This window comes from Echeneis naucrates, chromosome 15 (assembly GCF_900963305.1).
Source record: "Echeneis naucrates chromosome 15, fEcheNa1.1, whole genome shotgun sequence".
In the NCBI taxonomy this organism is placed as follows: Eukaryota; Metazoa; Chordata; class Actinopteri; order Carangiformes; family Echeneidae; genus Echeneis; species Echeneis naucrates.
The window spans coordinates 22,545,741-22,563,536 of record NC_042525.1 but is presented as its reverse complement, the minus strand read 5'-3'; the positions used below and the strand labels follow the sequence as shown (position 1 = coordinate 22,563,536).

Below are 17,796 nucleotides of genomic sequence, written 5' to 3'. Positions count from 1 at the left end.
TAAGTCTGGGTAAAGTCCTGGTCCTGGTCCTGAGGGAGCTGGACCTGCAGCCCCCCCTTCTGCCCCTTGGCCTAAGTCTCGGTCGTCTCTAGGTCGTCTGTTAGGTCCTGTCTCATCATCTTCTTTTCTCTGATACATTAAGTCTTTTTCACAGTCTTTGTCTTTATTCTTTTGTCTGCATTCCTGCTCTTTCTGTTTTTTCTTTTTCTCTCCTCTTTCTCTCTGTTCTGCTATTTTCATCCAGTACTCTGTTTCTTCATAACCTTCCTGCTTCATTTTTTTTTATTTTTTCTAGTTTTTCTTATAATACTTTCTTGCAATACACTTATCTTTTGTGTATTTAATTTTCCTTCAAAATTGTGTTTTACAATCCATCTGTCTAATTTTTTATTTTTACCTGGATCCTGTTGTTCTATAAATTTCCAATCTTGACATTGCAATTTATCTCTTGGTTTTTCTTTACTCGACCCCTTTCCCATTTTATTAATTTGACTCGACCTTTGCAACACTTAGGGTATTCTAGAGGTCGATTTTTTATCAGTGGGGTAGTCTCTCAAATTCCTGTTGTGGTAATTCTCACTTCAACTCTTTCGAGTGGAGAATTCTTGCCTTTGCATCCACACCAGTTGACTACTTACAAATCCCACTGTTTTATATGAGATGAAATACCTAATGGTATGTCAATCTCCTTTCACACTCACATTCACTCTCCTACTCGGAATTTAAGGGTGCACACCAGGACTCCGTCATCCTCTACAGAGACTCCCTTGGTCTCACGAGACTCCCTTGGTCTCTTTCTCTTATTCTTTACCTGCCAGTGTCTAGAATATTCAGGGCTTGTTCATGCGCAATGACCCCTAGTCATTCGCCGTGGCCACTCACTCTTTTTAAGTCAAGACTCAACTCACCTCCGTTGTCTTTCCCCTCTCGGAATCCCGTCAACCTTTGGATCCCAGCTGGCGGGCCGATACCCAGTCCCGGAAAGGGTTTATTTCCGGACTCACTGGTTTAGGAGTCCGCCGTGGCCACGGTTTTCCTGGAATCCACCCGCCCGCTGGAATCCTCCGGTCTGTTGGTATCCGGCTCGAAGGACCAAATTAATGTCAGGTTTAAGCCACCTAGAACATTATAAAACACACAGGGAAGAAAGACAAAGGACAACAGCGCTCATTTTACTTGCAAGGAGAACAGACAGAGATGTGCTCAGTGACACTCTCTACCCGCTCTGGAGTATCTCTTCTGTTCTCCCCTCTTTTTATTTCCTTAGGGTGGTCCCTAGTTACAAAATCTTGCAGCTCTAAAGGTGAGAATACACAGCTGCAAGTAGTGAATGATTTATATTCAAGTTATAAGTAAAAAGAAACTCAAACACATTGAGAGTTAGTTTATGAACGAAGTAATCTCGCTTCGACATCCTCCCTTTCTTCATAAATCTTCTTCGAAGGTTGTTGCTTCCTCTTCGGAGGTATGACCTCTGCTCCTGCTGATAAAACACAGGTTTCTGCATTCTTTGCAGGGTCAGTAAAAGTTGAGCAGCACAGTGATAATCACTTTATATACATTTATTCCAACAAGCTCGTCGAAAGCTGCCAGGGATGTCTGTGCCTTGCAAGGGATGGCCTTACGATCAATGATGACATGGAATCTCTGGATGCCGTTCTTCTTTTCACCAACACATAGGAGGAAGGGCTGTCCTGGCTCCAGACCAGCAAGGAAGGTTTCAACACTGGCTCCCATCTACAACAAAATATTAAAAAGAATCATCAGAAAATGTATAACACTGCTACATTGAGATGACTAATTGTGAAAAAAGAGTGCTTCTACATAAGTAGGATCAAAATAACACAAAAAATTGCATACCTGAAAATATTTCATAATATGATCAACAGTTTGACATGAGCTGATTTTCGCACTCTTCTTGTGGCCTTAAGAGGTGGGGGAAAGAAAGTGAACCAAAAGCAGAACACTTGACAGGTCACTGTCGCAGCCGAGGGGAAAACAGGATAAATATCAGACACATTGGCATAAGCGATTCAGATAATTTGAAGAGAAGTATGAACAAAGCTCAGAACTACTGGAGTTTTGCTGCATGGACAAGAGGGCTTCAATGTGCTCATTGGAAGACATTTTTTTGCAGTCAGCCAGGATCCTAGGTCTGAAAAAAGTGGGCCATTTTGCCAAAAATCTTCCAGCCACTTCCTCTCCAAACATCATGGTCTTGGTCAATCTAAAGAAGAACACACATTTTCATACTTAGGTAAACTGTACACCTTGAATAAATTCAGTTCACTTAAAGAAACATTTTCTTCCTTACCAAGCCAGGGGTGTCAAGGAATCTTGGGAAGACATCCAAGACTGTTGAAGAGCAGTACTGCTCTTGAACCAGTGACTAGCGATACTGAAATGTAGCCCTAATCTTCTCTTTGATTGCTGATACATCAGTTGAATGTTTCAAAAAGGATATTGCTTCATGACACTGATCACCATGCAGCTTCTTATCAGAGCAGAGAACCTCCCTCCTTCTCTTTGGACTATCTTGATAGGCGATGGTGGTGGAGGATCTCCGGGAGTCTTTATCCTCCAAGCCAGGTAGCCAGACCCGCTCTCTGGGTCATAGAAATGTTCCTGTAATATTAAAAACAATACATTGTAGAGTGAGATCAGAACATATTTCTATTTCCTAAGTTGACATACAAGGTCATCGTTTGCAAGCTTACATATCCATTGTCTGAGTATGGATCTCTGAGGCTGGGAAATGCAGAGTTGATACCCAAAGCATATTTACTTCGCACAGAGATTGGCAGGGTCCTCCTGAAAGATAAATATGACTGATGAACATTACATTTTCTTTTCCCATTCCATTTTACTAGCTTAAGTGAGTTATAGGCTCTCTAAAATCATTTGTTCTAGTTTTAGCTCTTTAATATTTGTTCTTGTCAAAAAAGAAATTAAAAATCATGAATTGGAAAGTATATGTATTGCTTGTAATAATGAATATGCAATGTTCTACAATGAGTGAGCTCTTTTTTAAAATAATTCAATGTAGTGTGCAAATATGAACTATGAACTTACGCATGAAATTCAGCCATATTAGCCACGAGAAGGTTTACCGACTATCTCTGTGTGCTATCCATCAGTGTCTTTGTTTTATCATATTCATCCAAAATAATTTGCCCCCCCGGTTTGGCCTGGAGAGAATCTCTCACTATCTAAAAAAAAAATAAAGAATCAGAAAGTTAGTAACTATATTCATCATCACATCCAACAACATATCCACACTTTAACTGCACAAGATCTTTGTATCTGATATTTGATAGCAAATACAATTTGTTACAAAAGTGGACGTGGCTGAACACCTCCTTTGCCAATTCCTGTTCAGCATGGGTTCTCTTCCCTCCACTTGTCTTAACAATCACTGTTGCATCTGATAAATCAGAGGATACTAGAAAGGAATTTCCAGACACAGTTGCTGGTGAGTTGTCTGACATGGATGACTCCAATGAAGTGTATGATAGATCAGTCTGAAGTAAAACTGTAAAACAGTTTGAAAATGTCTACACACAATGAAAAAAACTATTAGTTTTTTAATTAATTAGTTAATTAATTAGGGTGAGGGGGAGAGGCTCTCTCCCCCTCTCCCTCTTTCTCTCTCCCTCCCTCCTTGCATGCGCTGATAAAAACCATCCTTCTTAAAAAAAAAACAAAACAAAAAAAATGTGTTCACCATGTATGTATAAAGAAGTATGTTAATGTTATTTGTTTTGTTTTTAGTCTTACTCTCTACTTGTCAGCGTAGAGGATTGTAGACAGACCCAAAAAATGCAGAACTTAGGGCTGTAACACGAGAACATGCAGAGCGGTTTTAGACTGAGATCAGTTATTCAATTAGCACGTTAACTAGCTGAAAACTTCTGCCAAAAAGATGGCCAGTTGCACATCTCTACCGTGTTATCTTCGGACAAATTTGTATATGTACATAAAGCAAATTGTGAATATTCCTCGACACCCTTTTGCAAACATAACTTTTTTTCCTTCAAAAATAGCATAAAGCAATCAAGCTAACCTTGAACCCGAGGCTTACCTCCTCACAACATTAGCTGCTAACAAAACTCTGCCACATCTAAACTAGCCACTTTTTTAGTCCTTCATCTGTATCAGGTCAATTATCGACACATAACATATGATTTAATATATGAATTGTTGAATTGACTCATTTTTAACACATAACACTGAAACTGGAAATTCAACACTTTTGATTTTGCTGTGTAGGTTTGTACTTTGAATGTCAAATGAATGTTGAATGTTAAACTAACTTAATGAGGGTCATGATGATTGTGCATTATGATGGGTAGATATTGGGGTGGGGTAATCATTTCATAGTTATTGAAAGTGCATAAAATAAGGTGTAGTAGTTACATTTACATTCTTCTTTTGTTTTTTACATTTTCAAGTAACACCCCCCCCCCCGTCCGCAGACAATTTTTCCGGTATGCAAGTGGTCCGCGACCCGAAGAAGGTTGGGGATTACTAGTGTAGAGGCAGGGCAGAGAAGGGCAGGGGCAGGGCAGGTAATGCTTCACTTTAGGACCTCGACATAATCTGTCAGATGTCTATTAGAAGAGGTAGAAGAAAGTGAAACATTATTTTAATGATTATTAATGTCGCTATGTGACTGTACTTTTCAATGTGGTATACAGTGAGGCCATATAGTGTCAAGTTGATTATTTATAGATTGTGCTAGTTGATAATTGTTTATCCTTAATAATTATCACAACACATTATAGTAGGACTACACATTATGTAATCCTACTCAGGATTACACTCCTGCAGAGTAGCTTGTCCTGTAAAATAATGAGGGTTGCCCCTTGATGGAGGCTGTAGAGAGGGTCATATCAGACTCTGGTGAAGTTGGCAGCTCAAATGAAAGACTCAAGACTTCGGGAAAACATGGTCAGTAAATAGTTACGAATGGTTACAAGTGGGAGAAGCAGGGACTTCTGAGAAATTGTGGTTATTGATATGTTGGCGCATGCAAGGGGGAGAGAGGGGTTAGGGGGTTAGGGTTAGGCCCAATCCCAATGTCACCCTACTCATTACCACTAGCCCTTCACCCTCGAAAATAAGCCACAAGGGGTAGGGTGTGCGTGAGTGGTTGTTTGTCTCTGTCTGTCTTTGTGTCTTGGCCCTGTGATGGACTGGTGCATCCTGGCCCTCGCCCAATGTAAACTGGGATTGGCTCCAGCAGCCCTGCGACCCAGAAACGGATAAAGCGGATGAAGGTGAGTGAGTGATTTGAACTAAAATCACCAAGTGAAACATCTTAACAAATAAGACTGCTTCTCCCCCTCCATAGCTGACTTTTCCACACTTGTTCATAAAACTGAAAGTTGGGGATGCTACTTTGTTAAGAACGGCAGCAGTTGTGGCTTCTGTGAAACATATTAAGGGTTAACCGACGTTCACCTACAGGTACAAGAATCATGTATTTGTATTTGTCATTTCCCTTCTTGTGCCACTTTGGTGAAGGCAGTTGATGTTCAGTCAAATTAAAGGTTAGTGTGACAGCTGGTCCGGTCTGAGCCCTGGAGTGTTTCAGAAACTGGTATACTTTATGTTGATAATGTCATTGTCCATGTAGGCACAGAAGAATCCAGTGATGTGATGTATTTCATGATTTTACAAGAAGAAACACTGAAGACATTATTGCATGAAATAAATGGGAAAAATAAAGTGGAACTAAACAGAACTTGTGTGTGCTGTGCTGTGATGCGCTGAGATGCATTTTTGTGTCTGGTTAAAAACTGGCCCAGATTTTGAGCTGGCATCAGATCCTGTAGTGGCCTTTCAGTCTCCTCTGAGTGATCAGAGACCACAGTCCGCGGTATAGCTGCCAGTCAGAGCAAGAATTAAACCAGCACCCACTTAGCAGTTAATGCTGATGTGAGCATTTCTACTGAGCAGCAGGTGGTGCCACAGGGAAAAATAACATGGAGTTAATCAACTGAATGCAGAGCTGCAGATTATTTACATATTTTCTCTAATTTTACTTCAGCTACAACATCAAACTGAACTGAGGACTATTTGGAAACATGACATAATCTAAATGTTGGTGTTTTTATTCTGCCTTAAGTGTTTTTGAAAATCAAGACATGCTCTCCAGATACAATGCTTCATTATTATCATTCTAAAGATGTGTGATGATTAATTCCCACCATGTGAATTAAATACCTAGGATGTACAAGAAGAATCTGAGAAAGGTCAAAGTATACTGTGGCAGCATGCAACCAGAAAAACAAACAAATAAACAACATGAGGGGCTGAACATATTACTTTAGATCGGATGTAAAACTACCAGTGCAGTGTCCAGGCTTTGAAACCAGATCAGAGGCAAGATCTAGATAACATCAATAACACTGAAATGTGTGTGTTCATTACGTTTCAGAGATGAAAGAGGGATGAAGAGCTGAGTGCTTCACTGCTGATTGCTCTCAACAGTACATGGAATGTACCAGAGCTCTCACCTGGACGAAGTCAACAGAGTAAACAGAGAGAGAGAGAGAGAGAGAGAGAGAGAGAACACACACACACAGGGGGTAAAGAAAGGTTCATTAATATCTTGATAATGCAGACTCAGGACATGAAGCTCAAGCCCATCTTTTCACTGTCTTCTTTTGTGCTTATGTCAAAGTATAGTGTCCAACATTAAGGGTAAACTTTATGCTTAAGTAACAGTCAGGTTTTGTTTTCAACCTCCTGACACCCTCAATATATAACAACAACTATGACCTTGGGGTAAGGGATATCTACCTCACCATTTTAATTGTCAACCAAGTTTTTGTATCAGGCACTTGGTTATTCATTGAATGCATAAACAATCCCATGATAATTAAACTCATTAGCACATTTCCTCTAGTGCCACCATCGGACCAAACTTTCAAATTCGGATGAATGTATTTAGAGATGTTTTCATTGTAATCTTTTCCAATTTACTAACCACATTAATGACTACAAAAGGATGAACCCTATTGGTTTTGCTAACCCGGGCAATTTATAGTCACCAATTGATTGGACTGTGTATCGGAATACCCTGAGGAAACCCACGCGGGCGCCGGTGGGACTTGCAAACCCACAACCTTCTTGCTGTGAGGCAACAGTGCTAACCATCATGTCACTGCACTTCTCTGCAGATATATTTCTTGCACTGAACATAGGTCATGCTTGATTTAAATCATTTTGGACAGGAGAAACCTGGCACCTGCCGCATTTCCTGATTGTGGTTTGTACCATTTGACAAGTTGGGGTTGCTAATCAGGGTATAAGATGAAATAAATAACATGTAATGCTCATACAGCCATGTTAAGTAAAGCCTAATGCCCTGATTGATTTAGATGCTTTTTCCTGTGTAAACGAGCATATTCTAGCCATAGCTGGACATTACATCACATGCTGTCCAAATTTTAATGCTGTGTTTGGCAGTTTTGCTCAGCATATATTGTCAGAATGGACACTGTCAATGAAACACAACCAAGCAATCATTGAAAGTCACTACAAGAAATTTCAAAGCTCATGTGGGAATTATGCTTTCCTTGCCCCCTTGTCATGTGTCAACTCTGCCCCTACAAGTGTAGGGATGAGTTCACACACACTGCATGAATTGGACCAAAGAAACACAGATGCATGTACAATGTATGTGGCATAATGAAAAAATACCAACATAATTTCTTTATGCTTAATCGGTTTTCGTCCTCAAATTAGAAAAAGTGAAATATGAAGCCAAAAAAAGTAAATCAATATTTTTTTGAATGATAATCATTCACTGGGGTCAAATGGACCCCAAAGTTCACAGGAGGATTAATCAAAGAAAGTCACTTAGAAGGAGATCATCCTGATTTATTTTGCTATATTCTTTCTTACTGGCTGTATTGGGAAGAATGTGCTTCCTTCATGTCCTGTGGGCTGAACGTGTCATGTTGTGGCCTCTGCAGTCAGATGTGAACTAACCGTGTGAGAGGGGAGACGCCGCTGGCCGCCGACGATCATCAGGTTGAAGGAGTTGTGTTGCTGGGGAAGACTGGAGTCCTGCCTCACCCTCTCCACCAAATCCAAGGACAGCCAATGAGAAAAATCCTTACGTGCGTCGCTAGGCAGACCTACGTCTCATCGGCCAATCAGATTACTCAGATCTGAAACGGCGCAGGGAACGGAGAAAGACCGAGTGACAGCGTCTGAATCTCGGGGAAGAGCATCACGGAACCCCCGTGAAAAGAACCTGCAATATAGTCAAGATGCCGAACAAAACTAAGAAGGAAAAGGTGAGTCGCCGTATCAGTATTGTCATGTGCTCCGGTGGTTTAAATGTAATTTCAAACAGGTGGTCGTGAAGCAGTGGGTATTTTGTCCGGTTCAGACTTAAGGCGTTATGTTTCACCGAGCAGCGGCAGGCTAACCTGCTAAGGCCCGGCTAACAGAGGACGGCTAAGCTAGCCGCTAGCTGCGGAGTTCCTAGCTAAATTAAAAGTGTCTAAGTCAGTTGGCGTCTCCGGATCCGCCGTGTGGGCGTTTTGTTTAGTTTAAGCACCGCATTAGCGACCGTGTCCGGCTGTTAAACCAACGAGATGGAGTGTCACCCAAACGGGAGCAAGCCGGTGAAAAGGACGGGCTGCTGCCACTGGAGGTCCGAGTAGGAACCACTGTGCTCCGTTAAATTATTCATTAGGAGAAAAGAGTCTGGGCTGGTTGAAACGTGTGTCTGTGGGGACTGTGACTCATTCATGCAAGTGACCTCCATTAAACATGGAGTATGTGAGGAAGCAGGTTGTAGATGAGAGCTGCTGCAGGGTTGTAATGAAGATAAAAGATGGAAAGGACCACATCCACGTCCAGGTGTGCTCACAAAACGCTGCCAGTCCTGCACTTGGTGATTAAGTGTGGGTTCACCCAAGTCACGGTCACAGGCTTTATGCTGGACCCCAATTTATTGAAAAGGGAAACTTGGTAAATTGTTCCATTGACTCAGGTCTGGCTGGAGATTTTAGTCGTTTCACGTCAATCTGTCCAAAACTGTTATTCATGACCCAAGCTACACTGATGAGGGTAATGATTTAATCAAGAATCATTTTTACAAACAATTGAAAATATTTGTTTTGATGATAATTTGTACATTGCGTCAATTGAGGTGTGGGTTGAACAGGTCTTACAATGTCTTGATGTTACAGGAGAACAGCTGATTTCAGTTCATTGGATTAAGCCACTTGTATAACTGTGCCAGAAAGGATTAGTCCAAAAAATCGATCAATTGGAAAAAAAACTGATTCATTGTTTGAGTCATTCTATTAAACAAAAACACCACATTTGCTGCTTTGTGCATTGCAATAGCAACCAATCTCTTTAAAGAGTTCAACTTCAGCTCAGAGAGGTTGTGAAATGGGTTTGTTTTAAGTAAACTAATATTTAATCGCTTATATTTTAGATAGATTAATTGATTATTAGAATACTGATTAGATGCTGTTGCTTTCATTACATCATTACATTTCATCTGAGAATCCATCTATCTGTTCTATTGCTCTCCATCAGTTTGGTAATGTGGTTCACTATGGCTGATCAACATCCAGAATATACTCACAGCAGACTACCTTGGTTCTGTCCGTCTACACTTTTTTTTTCTTTTTTGCCGAAGAACAATATCAGGGATAAATTCCCCACCTTGTGGTCCTGGTCTTGTTGGGGGACTCTGTCACAATCTTGTTGAAGAGTTTTTTTTGTTGGTCATTCCTTGTAACTGTGTGTTTTGTCAAACTATTGTCATTTTTCCTTTGTCATAGGGTTGGGCGATATGGAACAAAATCACATTACTTCATATCAGTCGATATCGATAGTTGATATATCATGATATAAAACAAATAACTATTTCTGTCAAGTTTGAAGGTTCGTTTTTAATCCTATGTGAGATGTGAAGATACCACATTAATATTGGTTTAAATATTTATTTTCTGTGAGAAGTTAAACATATGAAATATACTACAGATCTTGTAGAACTGTATTTCAAATAAATAAAATGATTATATGAACTAAAATCTTAATTCTGACCAGTAAAAAATTTGCAGTGCAAGCTATTCTGCTTCTTCTCTGACTTTAAATAGCCAGACTATCCCCACACTACCAAATTCCTCTGACTTTTCTTCTCAGCAACGTCCTCGTCTTTTGAGCCTTGGGCTGTGACCGTTGGGCTGCCATCTTCGGGGCTGCTGTCGCTTGTGTTAATATTTTCACGTATTTCGCTCCCACCTGTAATGTACTGGTGGCCAAAACATAAGCATATGTGCTTATGTTTAAGCCGGCTGCATCACCTACTCTCTCTGTGTGTGTGTCAACCCAGCCTGACATGGATGTAACTCTATTCCAGCTGTGTGATTGGCTCGGCACGGCGCGATTCTCATTATCATTGGCTATTCGTGTTGTCTGTCAAAAAATGGATGGAATGAGTTCTATTGACCATGTCTCATGTTACTATCAAGGAAAAGTTATTTTGCGATAATTATCGCCCAGCCCTAGGTGTCAATTATTTTCATTTTCAGAGTGCTAGGCAACTGCTTAGAGGAACCCAGTGCTGTTGATCGCTGAGACGAGGTTAGAAGAGTCTGGATATTTCTTTAAAAAAAACAAACAAAAAAAAAACACCTGGCCTATCTTAACATGACCAGAGCTTAAAGTAGGAAATCATCCTGAGCCTGAATTATTTTCAAGGGGGTGGGGGTTCTATCGACCATGTCTTATATCTCTATTGAGGAAAATTATTTTTTGATAGTTACGGCCTTATCACCCAGCCCTACTTTGTCATTTAACAGAAAGAGAGAAAACCTCAATAGAATGTGAGGTGTGAGGATGCCAAAAAATCATTTGTATTACTAGCCCATCTGACACATATTTCCTATTATCGATTTATAATCAGTTGATAAGTACAATGTCAGAAAACCTGAGCAGACTCAAAGAATTCAGGTTCAGTGTCAAAGAAAAGAGATTAAGTGGTAAATACAATCATCATTCTCATCAAATGTTCAGGTGTGACAAACCAGAGCAAGACAATGTTTTGTTTGAAAAAAGATCAGCAATGAAAATAAGTTTTTGTCAGTCATTCAATGAATCAACTAATTGGTGATCAAAATTTCATTGATCATGACAATGAGAGGCAGACCAACACAGTTGGAAGATGGTGGTCAATATGCTGGCTGCTGCCACATCTCAGTCTCTCTGTTCCAGAATTCTGGTGCTGTCAAACACTTTTCACGTTGATGATGTCACCACACTGAAGTTCTGAAATGTTGATTTCTTGCAGTTGATCAAAGTGGGGTGACAGACACTTCTCCAGTGAGCCATTAAAACTGATTTGAATATGCACTAATTGTGAGGCCCCTCCCAGATGGAAGTACCAAGAGCACCTCCCTAGGGAGATCAAAAAAATCAAATCAGATTTATTTGTATAGCGCCAAATCATAACAAAGTTACATCAAGGCACTTTACATATAGAGCAGGTCTAGACCAAACTCTTTATAAATTTATTTAAAGAGACCCAACAGATCCCCCGATGAGCAAGCACTTGGCAACAGTGGCAAGGAAAAACTTCCTTTAAGAGGCAGAAACCTCGAGCAGAACCAGGCTCAGGGGGGGCGGCCATCTGCCTCAACCGGTTGGGTTGAGAGTGGGGGGGAGGAGGAGAGAGAGAGAGAGATTGGAGGGGGGGGGGGGGGGGGGGGGTGTAGGCAGGAACATGTTGTTGCATGAAGTTCATGGAGTTGAGCTGTACTGTACTGGGAGAGACAGAGACTTTGGCAGAACATGGTTAGTAAATGCAGTATAAATGCTTAGAACTGGGTGAAACTGTTGTGTTTTTTTTTTTTTTTTTTTTTAAGAAGGATGGGTTTTATCAGCGCATGCAAGGAGGGAGTTAGAGAGAAAGAGGGAGAGGGGGAGAGAGGGTGACAGGGAGAGAGAGAGAGAGAGAGAGAGAGAGAGAGAGAGAGAAGCCCTTTCCCCCAGCAGCCTAGGCCTATAGCAGCATACCTAAAGAGTAGAGGACTTTTTAACTGTACGCTCTGTCATACAGGAAAGTTTTAAGCCTGGTCTTGAAAGTTAGTAAAGAGTCCGCATCATCCTGAGAAAGGATGTTTCTGATTTTCCTAATGTTTCTCAGGTGGAAGAAAGCTGCCCGACTAACTTGTTTTATGTGAGGGACAAAGGACATGTCCTGGTCAAAAATTACTCCAAGGTTTCTTACAGTGGAGCTGGAGGCCAAAGTAATGCCGTCCAAACTGATGAGATGATTAGATAATATTTTTCTGAGGTGCTTAGGACCGAGTACAATAACTTCTGTTTTGTCAGAGTTGAGAAGTAAAAAATTTCCAGTCATCCAGACATTTATGTCTTCAAGACATGCCTGCAGTCTGACTATCTGACTGACTTCATTTGGCTTCATTGATAGGTACAGCTGAGTATCGTCTGCGTAGCAGTGGAAATTGATGCTGTGTTTCCTGATAATGTTGCCTAGAGGAAGCAGATAAAGCGTAAGAGGATTGGTCCAAGTACCGAACCCTGCGGGACTCCATGACTGGGAGATGCCCTGGTCACATTCTTATCAGATGCACGATCCACCTCAACTGGCTCCTTTCCACATAAAGCAGCAGTGCTTCTACTCCAAGTCTCTATCGGATGACTGAGATTCTCACCTTATCTGTAAGTGAGAACCCAGCCACCCTGCAGAGAAAACCCATTTTGGCCGTTTGTATCCGCAAATGTGTTCTTTTGGTCATGAGCCATCACTCATGACCTCAGGTGAGTGCAGGAACAAAGATTGACCGGTAGATCAAGAGCTTTGGCTTCTGATTCCCCTCCCTTTTTTGACAACGTTGCGGTACAGTGAATGCAGCTCCACACCAGCTGCCCCAATTCTTCGGTAAGGTCTCGTGCACCATAGTTCCCACAGTTGTGGACAAGACCCGGAAATCTTTGAACCCGTTCACTTGGGACAAAGACTTGCACCCCGGAGTGGGAAGTGCATTGGTTTCCTACCTAGAAACATGACCTCAAATTTAGAGTAGGGTTGGGTATTGGTTGGGTTTTATCTGATACTGGTGCCTACTTGGTATTTTTTAAACGGTTCCGGTGCTTGAACCGGTACTTAAAAAAAGCAAAACCACACACACTTTGTCAATAAACAATACCCTACCTGGTGTTTGCTAGTCTAAGTTACTGTATATGCAAGATTTGCGGTTGGCATTAAATTGCTAGACTTGCCTGAAGAGGAAAGGCTGCTGTCATTGTCCTCATCTGTGATGTCCATCACCACACTGTCAGGGCTGGGACTCTCCTCAGCTGCCAGGCCGACACTGGCTGCTGTTGTTGACATGCTTGGCCTTGCATCATGTATTTTGTGAAATACGGTGCATTGTTCACCTTTTACATAAATCCCATGTGTTGCCAGGTGTTTCATTAAATTTGTGTTACTACACTTGCATGCTATTATTTTGTTGCATCTGTTACATGGTGCTGAGTCTGCATCCTTGGCTGTGAAATGCAGCCAGACTTTTGAGGGTTTTGCCTTCGGCATCTTTATTGATCCTCTCATTATTAGATCAACAAGTGTCACTGACATCATGCAAGTAGGGGGTGGTAAAAAAAGAAAAAAAAAACAAGGTCATGCACTGAAATTTTTGTTCTTATTCAGTCTTATTACTACCGTTTATGTCGGAACCGGTGCCCTATTGGCACCACATTTCATCCCTGCTGCTTCACACTCAGCTGCGAACAGATCCAATGAGTGCCAATGGTGCCAAAATGAAATCAGAATCTGTAAAAGCAACAATGCAATCCTCTAGCTACCCACTTGACCCCTTGTTACCATGGCTGCACTTCGAAATCCTGCCCATAAATGTCATGAAAAGAATTGGAGACAAGGCACATCCCTGGCGGAGGCCATCGCCCACCTGAAACAAGTCCGGCTTAATGCCAAGTATCCACACACAGCTCTTGCATTGGGTATATAGGGATCGGATCGCCCCTAACCGCATACCTCCCACAGAACATCCCTGGGAACCTGGTCATACACTTTCTCCAGATCCACAAAGCACATGTGGATTGGGAGAATGTGTTCTCAGGTCCCCTTAAGGATCCCTGTGACAGTACACAGCTGGTCCGTTCCATTACCAGGATGGAATCCGCATGGTTCCTTTTCTGCGGTGGCTGATTCGTATGATACCCTTGTAATTGGTAAAAAGCTTCTGGTCCCACTTATTGAAGAAAGGATCCACCACCTTGGTCTGCCGTTCTAGACATACATGCAATGTTGAAAAGGCTTGTTAACCAAGACCCTCAACCCTCAACACCCAGAGCCTTCAGCATTTCAGGGGATATTTCATCAAGCCCTGGGTGTTTGACACTGTGGAGTTGTTTAACACCTTCAGTGACTTCACTGAGGGAAAATGACAATGATTCCCCATCATCCTCCACCACTGTCTCCAATACAGAGGGTGGAATAGTGGCACTCAGAAGTTCCCCAAAGTGCTCTTTCCACTGTCCTATCAGCTCCTCAGTTGAGGTCAACAGTGTTACATCCTTGCTGTTGTAACAGCCTGGCTCAGGGGACAGGGAAGCAACACAAAACCCAGTTGTTAACAGGTAAAATTTTTATTGTAAGTTGAACTCTAAATAAAAAAATATGGTTTACATCAGCCAACCAGTAGGGGTTGGGCAGTGGGATGCTGGTCGAAGCCAAAACAGAATACAGCAAAAGGAGGACTCTCTAAGAGTTAAACATTGTCCTTGTCTGACTAACTGGAAAAAAAGGGAAAACAAATGCTGGCGATCAGTACTAACTAAAACCTGAAGTACTCGTGAACCAGCACCCTCAGTACTTAACAACACAAGAAAACCAGCCGCACCTCAAAGTATCACGGTTAAGTCTATGACTATTCTCATTCATCCAGGTCATTGTTCTCTCTCTCTCAAAATTGATTTGTGGGTAAGTGGACTTGTATTTTCTATAAAAACGTTTTGCCTTTTATCCAAGGAGCTTCATCAATTTTTGCTGGTATACTACTCCGCACTAGTGTCAGACAAGACAGTGGAGAAAGACCCAGGTTTTTAACCTCTGTGGGTGTGTTCACCAAAGTACCTGTAGAAGTACTGTTTTCACTTGATCATTGTTGTGGTCTCATGTGAATGGCAGTTGCTAGGGTCAGAACAGACCAATCAGGACAGAGGAGGCGGAGCATCAGTGACGTGGCGTCTGGGGTTAATGGTGCAGGCAGCTTAGCAGACAGGAACCTGTCTTATAATATGGAAAGAGAAGCGACCATTACACTGTACACAGCTTAGATGGTCCTGCGTTTCCCCCTCCTGAGGTGATAGACGGTCTTCCAGAAACACTTTGGGGCCATCTGAAAGTCCTACTCCATGGATTCACCAAATTCCTTCCACACCCACTGCTTTGCCTCTGCTACAGTAGTGGCTGCTGCCCGTTGGGCCCAAAGGTACTTCACAAGTGCCTCTGGAGTCCCCAGTGACAACATGTACTTAAAGGACTCCCTTTATCCCATTATCCGAAGACCGCAGGGTGCCTCTGCAGGCATTAGGGAAAAACTCCTTTGGACGTAGGAGTCTCAAGTCAGATGGTGTGATTACAAAATCAATCATTGACCTTCGGCCTAGGGTGTTCTAGTACCAAGTACACTCATGAGCATCCTTGTGTTCAAACATGATATTCACTATTGACTATTGAAGTGATTATTAGACAGAAGTCTAATAATAGACCACCATTTGCGTTTAGATCAGGGAGGGGCTTCCTCCCAATCACCCCCCTCCAGATATCTCCATCATTGCTGACGTGCACATTGAAGTCTCCCAGCAGTACCACAGAGTCTCCCAGCAGAGCCCTATGCAAGGCTCCAGCCAGGGTCTCCATGAAGGCCACATACTCCACTGGGATAAAATCCAACACGGTGGCGCTTTGCCACGGAGTTGTGAGTAGCCCCACACCCGCTTGGCGCCTCATATCCTTGTCAACTCTGGAGAAGAATAACGTTTGGCCCCTATCCAGGATTTTGGATCCAGAGTTGAAGATATGTGTGGAAGCTAGCTCCACCAGATCCAACCAGTAGTGCTCCACCTTGCACACTAGCTCCGGGCTGAGCGCAGTTTGACTTGGAAGACCCTACCAGGACCACATGGCTCCTAACACCACAGCTCCTGGATTCATTAATGTCCATAAACCTCTCCACCATGTTAAGGTGATGGTTCCTGGAGTGCTGCAACAATTCACTGATAATCAAGAAAAAATTTGTTTGGTAATTGAATAATTGGTGTCTGGACAGCGTTGAAAAAAATGTATATATAAATACAAAAGCTCTGCAATTTTGCTCAGTTAATTGATACAATAATTAACATATTATTGTTTTCTGCAGTTGAATTGCTGCCTGAAACAGAAGCACATTTATTTAAATTTAGAAATATAACTGTGAGTTTACTTTGGAAAGATGTTGTTTCCACTTTTTTGTGTGTGTGTAAAAAAGGAAACGACCAAATCTGCAAAAAGCAGCACAAAGAACAGCAACAGCAGCGGAGGGAAGGATGCCACCACTGAGAACTCAGATGAGGTGAGTGAGAGTCTGAACACAACTCACTGGTAACAAACACACAGTCAGTGTGAGAGCAGAGCAGCAGGGACCTCCAGAGACTCATGATGGTCATTTACAACATCACAACACACACAGGTTGAGTTGTACACAGTGAAGAAGTGTTTGTTTCTAACTGGCTCATCCTCCATATTTTATTTTCCACCTGTCATCTCCTAATTACTTTGTCAAAGTTCTGTTGTCCTCTGAACTAAAGGCTTTTAAAGACAAGTATTCAAGAACAAGCTGCTCAGTTTGCTTTCCTTTTATTGCAACCAGATTATTTAGCCATCTTCAGGGAGCTTCTTAGGAAACAGGGTTATTGTTGTGCCAGAAGGAATGTGTTCCAGCTCTGGTAAGCAGTGGAAAGGTGCAGACACAGTTTAACCTACTTTGTTAAAACTGCAGGCTTACAAGGTTTACAAGGTTACAAGTCCAGAGTTCACACGCAGATTAAAACTGGATTCAAATAATTGCTTCTTGTTCAGAACTGAGGAATAGATCACATTGTAAAATGTGTTGTTGGTTCTGTCTGGTTCAGTGTGGGTACAGTACTGTTAAGTTCCTCTCGAATTATTTCAGTGTAAGGAAGTGAATTTACCTGAATGACTTTGCACATTCACAGGGACGGTTGAATGTAAGGAATTCTAGTTGTATTTGTTTCTGGCTGGGTCATTGTCCTGGTAAAGAGACTTTGTGGTGGACTCCTGTTCCTGTTCTCAGGTTCCAAAGGCTGTTGATCAGGTTCAGGTGTAGTTTACCTGCTGTCATACCTGGGGTGGGTAGGTGGGTGGCAGGTTTGACGTCTTGATCTTGTTGAGCTCAGGATGGTAGAACTAGAACTAGAACTAGAAACTTTTTTTTTTGTAATTCTTCAGCTGCACCAGAGGCCTGTATCAGAAAGCTGGATTTTAGCTTAGTGAGGTAAGTTCAGGGTAAACACTGGGTTTTCAGTCACATGAAGGTTTACTTTCTATCAGGGTACATTGCTGTGGTAACTGGAGCGCCTAACCTGCCCCAATGCAATTTAAGTTCAGGGTTAAGAGCTCAGCTGGTATATAAGACCAAGTTGCCATATAAAACCAACTTGCTCCCAAGTCTGCTTCCCTTCACTGGGCTTGAAATTGAAATAACA

The 17,796-nt window shown here is 41.9% G+C and overlaps 1 protein-coding gene across 4 annotated transcripts in view; it reads left to right on the top strand.

Moving 5' to 3' along the window:
* Window positions 1–8,205: 8,205 nt before the first annotated feature.
* Window positions 8,206–17,796, top strand: part of ppp2r5d (protein phosphatase 2, regulatory subunit B', delta) — a 29,644-nt gene continuing 20,053 nt past the window's right edge. For 2 of the 4 annotated variants that reach the window (XM_029521957.1, XM_029521961.1), the window contains exons 1-2: window positions 8,206–8,312; window positions 16,560–16,643. In XM_029521957.1, the coding sequence (XP_029377817.1) occupies window positions 8,286–8,312; window positions 16,560–16,643 (111 nt within the window). In that variant the 5' untranslated portion in view covers window positions 8,206–8,285. The remainder of the gene's footprint in view (window positions 8,313–16,559; window positions 16,644–17,796) is intronic. The other 2 variants (XM_029521958.1, XM_029521959.1) reach the window with 2 other exon arrangements.